Source organism: Neltuma alba, unplaced genomic scaffold (assembly GCF_004799145.2).
Source record: "Neltuma alba isolate B1F8T4 unplaced genomic scaffold, ASM479914v2 tig00012897_pilon, whole genome shotgun sequence".
NCBI classification, from domain to species: Eukaryota; Viridiplantae; Streptophyta; class Magnoliopsida; order Fabales; family Fabaceae; genus Neltuma; species Neltuma alba.
This window is the reverse complement of record NW_021637268.1, coordinates 43,058-53,809: the sequence shown is the minus strand read 5'-3', so window position 1 is coordinate 53,809 and position 10,752 is coordinate 43,058. Positions and strand designations below refer to the sequence as shown.

Below are 10,752 nucleotides of genomic sequence, written 5' to 3'. Positions count from 1 at the left end.
ATTTGCCAACCTGACCATAAAAGACATAAACATTTAATATTAAATATACAATTATTTATATTTGAATATGCCTACATAATTATCATATGCATTAACATTCTCACGGTCACAATATATTTAATTATACTTACAATCAGCCTCTCAAATTAAACTTTATGATAACGAGGATATCGTTTAGGTGAATAAAAAAGGGTCACGAATTAAGTTAACGTTATAGAATGCTTTTAATCACCTTCTTAATTAATTAATTTCTTCATCATCTCTGTATGTGAATAAAAAATTTATGGATGATTAAGTGACTGAGTGTAGAAAGAGAAATAATATGAACATACGCAGGAGGAGAATGAATATAGAACGAAGGTGCGTGCGAAGTGAGTACGTGGCAAGTGGGCACTGATCATTTATATGATAAGTGTTGAAATTGGGAAACGTGGAACACGCCTAATGCAAGCCATATTAGACGTACCATATTTTCTCCCAATTTTAAATTTGATATTTATATATTTTTTTCTCTTAATTAAATCTTTAATTTTACTCTATTAACATCACTAACTCTTGAATAGAGACTAATAATAGTAATCGAATAAAGTTATAAAAACTAATGTTACTGAAAAAGTAAAATTAAGTGATTTAATTAAGTGAAAACAAACGCATAGTATCACGTTAAAAATTAAAAGAAAGTATAGGTAGTTCAAATATAGTTTTTCCATAAATTAATAGTTGAAAGAAACGATTGTGGTTTGTGTGGGTGAGAATTAAGATATCCAAACAAAATAATTTGAGAGATCGCAATCCTTCACGTGATAAACAATATTTTGCACATCTTCATCGTGCCACTGGGACCTATCTATCATGTGCGACACACTTATTAATATCTTCGAAAGTCCGAATGTATTATATAATTTCAGTTCTATATAAATACATAACCACATTACGCACGTACTCCCTCTGATTTTATACATTTACGGAAAATTTCTTTAAAAGATACTTGAATTACGCATATTTCAATTTGGGTTGTTAAACGACCAAATTAGGATTTCATTTAGAAATTTTATCAATTTACGTTAATGCCTTTGAGTTGTTAAAAAAGGGAAATTGAAGACAATTTCAATTTTCTATCGTACATGAGAACTTATTAATTGTGAATTGCAAATAAAAAACTTATGAAGTATGAAATTTAACTTGTTAATTTTTACAGTTGACTTGCGCTTGAGTTTAAAAATGTTTATTGCAAAAGTTTTGTTGCGAATGAGAAGTTGTGACTTGCAAAATTTAACTTATTAATTTCTAAGAATGTCTTGTTCCGCTACTAAGGATGTCTTATGCTTAAGTTACAAGGTGGTTGTTGTGAAATGAAAACTTATGAACTGAGAATGAAAATTTTAAATTGAAAAATTTAACATGTTAATTTGTAAAGTTGTCTTCTACTTAAATTTTATTGCAAAAGTTTTGTTACGAAAGGAAACTGGTAAAATGTGAAAGTTAACGTCCTAATCTTTGGGATGTCTTGTGTCTGGGTCACAAGATGGTTATTGCAAAACACTTAAAAGTCATAATTCTATGCCAAGCTAAACAAATGATCATATAAGAGTGTACTTTTTTTAATCTATTTCTCTGAAAATCAAACATGAAAATCTACTTCAGAAGATATTATCTGCCTGAATTTATGAACTTCAAAATTTAGAGGACAACAAAAATGAATCGATCCTACAATAAGAATAACATAATCACAAACTTAATTGTTGGCATCATGGTTGAAGTTGTAATCAAATACAATTATTACAGCAAACCCAAAAACCGATCCAACAAAGCAAATCAATCTCCAAAGTGAAATGGACGAAGGGAAGCTCTCACCGGATGGAATGGAAGTCGAAGAAGAATGAAGGAAAGGTTGAAAAAAAGAACCCCCTCCCACCAACCACCATTGTTGCCTTCTTCTCCAGCAAGCACTTGAAAATTTGATGGGAGGAGTGATTCAAATGGGGGAGGATTCCGTTAAACCAATTAGAATTGAGGCTAAGAAAAATCAAACAGTTGGAGATTTAATTGGACAGGCCGCAGGACAGACTTGAGGTTATTGTGGGGGAGAAAAGGGGGGGGGGGGACCCGGGGGGTGGGGATCGTAACAGGGAAAGAGAATGGTATAGGCGGTAAAATCGTAACTTAGCTTCAATGAGTATTACGAGTATGTGAGTTAGGAGTGTTGACGGCTGGGATGAGATGTTTTTTGTCTGGACAGGACAAAAAAGGGATGAGATAGGAATGTCCTAAATTTTTTTTAATTTAAAAACTAACTATATATACCGGGGGTATTTAAGACCTCATGATAAACACTTAGGAAAATCCAAAAAAAAAAAAAGAATCACTAAATCAAATTAGGAATTCTTAAAAAAAATAAAAATTAGGAAAAAAATTAGTTAGAAATTGGAAAAGAAGAAACCTTATTTGTATTCTCAAGAGACAAAATATAAACAAACTTAAATATTTGTTAAAAAGAACATGATGTAAAGAACATAACCAAAATAATAATCACTATTATTATTACCATAATATTATTATAATAATAAATAAAATAAATTTATAAAAATTAAAAAGTAAGATAATATATCACACGTCCTGTCTTATCCCATCTCGAGACAATTTTGTCTCGTTTCAAAATAACTGAGAAAAGAACAGGATATTACGATTCAACACTCTTAACCTGTGTTATGATGGAAAAAAAATAAAAGGAAAAGATTAAAAAAAGAGTAGACAGGAATTTAGGCCTTCTTCTCCCCTCGAATATTGGATGTACTGAAAGAGCCAAAATTAGGTTAGGTACGTTTTACCTTAGGTTCGGTCTAATCAGATAGGTGATGTAATGGTGTCTCTAAACTTGAATAGATTTAAACCAACGCTGCAATGCTGTGCCTACTGTTAAAAGGACGCAAATTGACACTCTTTATAATTTCATTCTTCACCTTTATAGTTGGTTCTAATGAAAAGTTAGTAGAAAATTAAAATGTAAAATGTTTGACAAGTTTATCAAAAGTTATAATGGAGCAATAAGAATGGTTTAAGAAAAAAATTATTTCATTTCTATAGTTGACATCGATTATTTACAAAGCTTAAAGGAGGCATATTCAAATGTATCACATCTCATCTTATGCTAAAGTCTCACATACGAAGATTAAACAGATAACGATTATCAGGTTGAGTATTTGTCAAAGACAAAGCAGTAGCTGCAATATGTTTTGAACTCAATCCTGCTACTTCAATCTGATCTGTCTGAGATCCGTGGTCAATGTATCTGTCTGGTAGTGTCATGGCTCGCCACTGCAACAATTTAACACTCTCCTTTAATCTGAGTTATGGAATGAGAATGTGTGAAAAAGAAAAGGAAAAAAAAAAAGATTGATTTATGGGAGTACCTTGAGATTTCCATCGAGGAGTCCATTCAAGCCTAGGAACTGAGAAACGTGAGAGCCAAATCCTCCGATGGATCCTTCTTCAACAGTGATAAGAACTTCATGCTCTCTAGCTAACTGCTTCATCAGTTCCCGATCCAAAGGCTTGCAGAATCTGGCATCAACCACAGTAGTTGAGATGCCTTGAGCTTCAAGTAAATTTGCTGCTTCCATACAGCTTTGAACCTTGGTTCCATACCCCACAAGTGCCACCCTGCTTCCTTCCTTCAGTACCCTTCCTTTCCCAACCTACATCCATTTCAAGTCTCCATCAGCACAAAATGATTGAGTTATGGCTTTCACACATTCACTTTCAAGTCTCTCGGTCATGCTTTACGAGATATAAAATCTCTTTCACAGATTTATCTCACGCAGCATAAAAATGCTTCTTTTTTATTAAAGCTAATCCGTACCTCTAGCGGGGTGCCTTTGTTGTTTGGTGGAAGAAGGGATCCTATGCCATTTCCTCTTGGGTACCTAAAACAGCTAGGGCGGTCATCTATGGCCGCAGCCGTGGCTACCATGTGCATGAGCTCGGTTTCATCTGAAGGGGCCATGACCACCATGTTTGGCAGACAAGCCATGAAACTCGTGTCAAAGGCTCCACAATGAGTTGGGCCATCAGCACCCACAAGCCCAGCCCTATCTACTGCGAATCTCACTGGAAGCCTTTGAAGGTCCACATCATGTGCCACCTGCAAATTAAAGTCACGAGTCAACAAATTGATGACAAGGACAAAATTATAAGAATTTGTGGCGTCAATAGTCCTCTAAAAGTAGTTTAGCATAATTTTGTCACCTGATCAAAACCCCTTTGCAAAAACGAAGAGTAAATTGCACAGAAAGGCTTGAGTCCTTCGGCAGCAAGGCCCGCAGCGAAGGTAACAGCATGCTGCTCTGCGATCCCCACATCGAAACACCTTTCAGGGAATTGCTTTTGGAATAAGTTGAGTCCAGTGCCTCCTCCCATTGCAGCATGGATGGCAACAATTCTGTCATCAGCCTCAGCTTCTGCTATTAGAGAATCCGCGAAGTACTGAGTGTAAGAACGTGTGCTTGTTTTGGACTTCATTTGCTTCCCTGACTTGGGATCAAAATTCACAACACCTGCATACATATAAATATAACAGTACCATGAAGCTTATTGTTTGAATTTGCTGGGACAAAGTTATATGCAGATCAACTTTTACAGGCTAGGACGCAACATAATACCATGCATCTTGTCTGGTGCTGCTTCCGCGGGAGCATAGCCTTTTCCTTTCTCAGTGATAACATGAATTAGAACAGGTCCTATGTCGGGCATGCCCTTGATTTTCTTCAGAACATGCACGAGGTCTCCTACGTTATGGCCGTCCACTGGACCGATATAGTACAGCCCAAGCTCCTCAAACAAGCAAGCGCCTGAGCCACCCGCTATTCCTCTCATATACGTATCCAATTTTGCCGCAAACTCGTGTGTTTGGCCTCCGATTTGCTTGGTAATTCCCTGTTATTTTTGTCGGCAAACATTAGTTGTAGAGCATAAATCCTATGAGGACGCTCAAAGGTCGGTCGTCTCCTATCCAAGCACGTGGTAAACAGGGAGGGGAGTGTGATAAAGACTCATAACATGTGTGGATCCCACTGGGTGCCAGAAAATAAATGTGTGGATATACCTTGGCAGCCTCACGCAGTTGATGGAACTTTCTGCTGGTTTGTAGTCTTGTGAGTGCTTTGCTTAGAGCGCCGACCGGAGGGGCGGCACCGTCGAGGGTGGCGGTGGGAAGGGAGACTTGTTCATTGTCATTTAAGATTATGATCATATTGGTATCAAGGAAACCGGCGTTGTTCATTGCCTCGTACGCTTGTCCCGCCGTCATTGCGCCGTCACCTATCACTGCAACCACTTGGTTCTCCTTCCCCATCAAGTCCCTCGCAACCGCCATCCCTGAATTACCCCCAAAATATACAGTTTATGATTAATAAGATCATGCAAATGATAGCTATGAGTCTTATTAACGATTATATATAAAAAGTGTTCATACCTAAGGCGGCGGAAATACTAGTAGAACTGTGACCAACTCCAAAGGCATCGTGGACACTCTCTTCCCTCTTGGGGAATCCTGCGAGTCCACCGGTTTGTCGAATGGTATGCATGCTTGATCTTCTTCCAGTCAAAATCTTATGAGCGTACGCCTGATGTCCGACGTCCCAAATGATCTTGTCTTGAGGAGTGCTGAAAACATGGTGGAGAGCGACGGTTAACTCCGCCACGCCGAGGCTTGAGCTCAAATGGCCTCCCGTCTTCGAGACCGTGTGAACAATCTCTTCTCTCAGTTCATCGGCAAGCTCACCGAGCTCCTGATTCCCAGCAGATCGATCATGTTCAGTACAGCCCACATGTTGCAGAAGAATGAGAGTGATCTGGAATAGTTAAAGGCAAGAAGGACCTGTACCTGAAGCGATAGATTCTTCATGTGAATTGGGTAATTGATGGTGTCCAAGATGGGAGTAGAAGGTTTCTCTCCTGAAAAATTCAGAGGCTTCCTCAACTTGATTGATTCCAAGGGCTTCTCCTCCTCACCAACGGTGCCTCCTCCCGCAGCCACCGTCATCACCTTCTTCGTCTGAAAATCAAACAGAAACAAAAAAAATGTAAGCGTCTGAGACTCCATTAACAAGGCGAAAAGTTGGTTTGAAATTACTGATGTCATCATAATCATACCCTTTGGGGGTTAGTCGCAGAAACTTTGGTTGTTCGGAGTGAAAGAGTAGAGGAGGAGGAGGTGTTGCCCTGAGAATGGTATAAGGGAAGGAAACTAGTGCTGAGAAGGGAGGAAGCCATTGTTGAGTGGTTGAGAGAAAGAGAATGAGCAGAAAGCTTGTGTTATGCTATGCTTTGAGGAGGAAGAAGAAGACTGGAAAGATGGTGCTTAAGGTTGAACTGAAGGTCTGAACAGAAGAAGTCGAGTTTCTGTGGTATTTATAGAACTCAGCTTTCGTTTTCTGGCACTGTTCATGTTATGACCGTTTGACTAACGTCATGCGTAAGACTTTGAATTTTCAATATCCAAAATTACAGTGTTGGGAATTACAATCATCCCATAAAAAAATTTAATTATTTTAAAGTATATTGACAATTAAAGAACATACAATAATAAATATTTTTTTATAGCTTTAATTTATTTTTTCACAATTCTGTATATGTGGTGTTTGGATTGCTAATAAAATCACTTTTTTTTGTTGTTGTAAGTTATGAGACAAAACTAACCCTGCATATTTATCATATGCTGCACAAGATCAGTTCAAATAGAAGAATTATTATCAGGTTTCAAAACAGCAATGTATGAAAAAATCTCAACAATAAATGATTATTATAGCTATGTTATTTTTTATCCTAAAATTTTTTAGTATATGCTATACATATTATTCTGAGGGTTTTTGGTGATTGCATTCATTTCTTGAAATTACATAATAGGCACATACTCATTTATTATAAAAGTTTTAATAAGTAGATTGATTGTTGGAAGAATTACAATGAGTTTTCATGTAAGAAAAAAATTACAAAATAAGTCATAAAGATTGTTGTTCTCCACTTTAGAACTTGTCATTACAAACTACTCAGGTTATTATTGAACTTTTTAGTAGTTATTTCTCTTATATGGGACTTGAAGAGTGAATTTCCATATGGCTTCGATGTGATCCCATGAGGCTTAGCACAGATTGTGACAGGTTAGGTAAGAAACAATATATTAATACGGAAGGCATGTGCAAATATCACTATTTATAAACTGCTAACAATAATCGTACGCGGTTTTAGGTCATACAATTCTGCTTATTTATTATAATAATATGGGGTTAAAAATCACATTTCAAATTTTAATAAAAATCATCATAATGGTAACACTCATGTGCTTACATTATAAATCACTTATAAAAAAGAATTTGTCTTAAATATAAGTCATTTATAAAATATTTAATAATCATTTTTAATTTTAATTTTATTTATTTTTCATTGTAAATAGAGAAAGAGAAGAAAAAGGTGATATAATTTGTAAATTCAAAGAAAGAAAAAAAAATTTGTAAGAATAAATTCAGAATTTTTTTCAATTTAATATATTTCTTTATACATGATAATGAATTACAGGTAACTTATAATAAGTATCGGATTGGTATATTAAGAGTGCGGGAATTCTTATTATTATTATTATTTATGAGCAATTACTCCCTGTCTCTCTCCAGTCCCATTTACGAAAACAAAAAAACAAAAAAATCATTATTTCACAATTTTTTAATTGTTTTTTAAATTGATTTTTTTTATTTAAGTGTCTACAACAATGTCAATTGCTCCTCCTCGACATTGAATGAGGTACCTGATTAGAAAGCATGGATCTGTTCATTGCACTTGAAATTGGGCATTTTACTTATAACAATTAAGACAAAAGGAAGATAAATTGTGCTTTTAATTGAGACAGGAGGGAATAAGTAGTTTTGTTTTGCTCCATGCAATATATTAAATTTATATTTAATTATATATTTCAATAAAATTGTTAATATATTGCACTGTAAATAAAAATAAAAAATCAAATGTTATCTTAAAAAATCATTAATGTATTATAGTTTTCTGAATTTGGTAACAATATTTAATTTTATACTTGTATGAAATATTCAACTTTGTGTTCTATCATTGTTTTTCTTAGATGATTTAAATGTGAACTCTATCGTTACCCAACCAATTTTCAGTTAGCCTCATGTGTGAGGGGCTGACTCGTATTTTTTTCATATAACTATTTGCTTGATGGACAAATCTACTTTTCATATTGATATACTCTTGTTGTATTTAATTCTCTATGGAGAAATGAGGAGTTTTTTTTTTTTTTGAAATGCATATACTTTTAAAAAAAGTTTTTTAAAACGTATATCTTGTAATTCAAAACTTGATCAGGATAATGTTAATTAGAGCCATTAAGTTTCAAGAATTCTGTGACATACTTTAATATCCTTTTCTTAAAAAAAGAAAAAAAATCTAAGACTTGCAATAGCGTACATAGAATTTAAGGAAAAAAAATGCCTTTTTTTCCTTCTTTTTTTTTTTTTTGGGGGCCGGAACAAATGCCCTTTTTTTCGTATTGTTGTTTTTTTGTTGGTAATAAGGAGAGGATGAACGATGAAGTGTTATTTTCATAAATGGTCCTCCTTCGAGATGGACTCCTATGGTGACGGTGGTGCTAGGAAATTTTCAGCATATTTCATGCATTAAGAAAAATATTAAATTATATTATCTTTCTCTTAAAATATAATAATTTTTCAATTGTACTCTTATTTAATATATACACCTCTAAAAAAAATAACTATATATACTCCTTTGATCTTTAATGTAGGTTTTAATTGGGGAGTGAAGTTGGTATTATATGTAAAATTTATTTTACAAATTTATCAATTTTTTTAAAGTAACCTTATTGATATTCCTCCAACAATAATCAAGCAGGAGAGGGAGTGAAAGAATTTAAAAAAATGTTTAGGATGTTTTAAAAAAAAACATATGGTATTAACTAATTTAACTAATATCATTAATCCATTTAAATTAGTTAACTAAGTCTTGTATTATGAAGAAGAGGAATAATATAATAAATGAAGGACAAAATATCACATTTATGTTGAAAATTTAATAAAATGACTTATAAATAATAAATAAGACTAAAAAAACTTTTTTCTTTTACTTATAAATAAGACGAGAGGAGTATGTTTTATTTCTTTGTTTTCTCTTTCATCAACTACCTATCATGTGTCTGTAGTGGGAAGACAAAGATGATATTTATTCATAACATTGAAAACATTTCAAGTCATTCTCAATTGTTTTCTAGTCTTATTAATCCCAATTTTAAATTTAGGTGTTAAAATATTATTTGGTCCAATCTTTAGGTAGAATTTGTCCCTCATCAATATTTTTCTCTTTGAAGTAATAATACTAGAGAGACGGATGCAACGGCATAGCTTTCAATGTATATAATAAATAATCCTATTTACAGTTCAGACATATAGTCTTTTTTCAAATTCTGTAATTTCTTTAAAATATATTTTTACTTAATTAAAAACTGTGTCAAGTTTAGGTGAAAATGCAAAATCCATTTTATGTAATTATGTTGCTTACTCCTCTTGTTCTATTTCTATTGCAAAAAGAGAAGACATTTTTTTGTCTTATTTTTAGGATACTGGAAAAAGAATTTTATATGGATGTACGATCTTATTCTTCATTTATTATTGTGTTGACTTTGTTTACATAAGTTATAATATATGCTACCTCTAGTTCTTAATATAAGAGTTAGTTGACTAATTTGAGTATATTAAGAAAACTAGTTAAGTTAGTTATTTGTAATAAATAGGTGTTGTCTTTTTTTAGAATATTCTTGTTAATCAAGTGTATTGATTAAAATTATTATTATTACAAGAACTACCTTTAAAAAAAAAGATAAATGTGAGAGACCAAGTAGATTATGATCTTATATTTATGACCAAAATAAAAGTCAAACAAGCTCTTATATTAAGAATCGAAGGTAGTATTAAATAGGAATAAAGTTGGAAGATTATTGAATTTTAAATGAGAGCTAATAAAGTTTAAGGTTTTTTTTTTTGTCCGTACGAAACATATTGGAAGTAATTTATAAATAAGGCCAGACGAGTACTTGTTATTATTAATTCATAGTTAGCTTCGTTAGGAGTTCAATCCCTGGTAGTGTGCATAGAGAGGGTCTTATGATCAACACTAAAACCTCTTCAGAAAGTTTACAGTATAAGGAGATTAATCATTGCCACTGAAATGGATACATAGTTAGCTTAGTTAGAGGTTCAATCCCTAATAGTGTGCATCGAGAGGGTCTCATGATCAACACTAAAACTTCTTCAGAAAGCCTATGGTACGAAAAGAATAGTTACTGCTATTGAAGTGGATGCATAGTTAGCTTAGTTAGGGGTTTAATCCCTGGTCGTGTGCATAGAGAGGGTCTCATGATCAGCACTAAAACTTCTTCAGAAAGTCTGCGGTGTAAGGAGATTAGTCACTGCCATTGAAGTGGATACCCTAGACTTAAAAAAAAAAAAAAACATAGTTAGCCATAAGTATATTTTTAGTTATGTAATTTAATATAATGTTTCAATTCAGTTTCTAAATTTTATTAACTATTTTTTTTGTCCTAATGTCCTATGACTTCAATAGGTTTAAGATTAAAGAATTAAAAATATTCTAAAAATTTAAGTCAAAATAAAATCTTATGAAAAATTAAATTATCACAGATATATTGATTAGTGTTATAAATATTAAAATATGTGG

The 10,752-nt window shown here is 33.3% G+C and overlaps 1 protein-coding gene across 1 annotated transcript; it reads right to left on the bottom strand.

Moving 5' to 3' along the window:
* Positions 1-3,135: 3,135 nt before the first annotated feature.
* On the bottom strand, positions 3,136-5,963 carry LOC114732263 (probable 1-deoxy-D-xylulose-5-phosphate synthase 2, chloroplastic). The gene is made up of 8 exons (XM_028919560.1): positions 5,882-5,963; positions 5,471-5,786; positions 5,102-5,373; positions 4,659-4,932; positions 4,246-4,553; positions 3,860-4,141; positions 3,411-3,695; positions 3,136-3,315 (listed from the first exon to the last, which is right to left on the bottom strand). The coding sequence occupies exons 1-8, from the start codon at positions 5,900-5,902 to the stop codon at positions 3,157-3,159; spliced, it is 1,917 nt and encodes a 638-aa protein (XP_028775393.1). The 5' UTR covers positions 5,903-5,963; the 3' UTR covers positions 3,136-3,156.
* Positions 5,964-10,752: the final 4,789 nt, after the last annotated feature.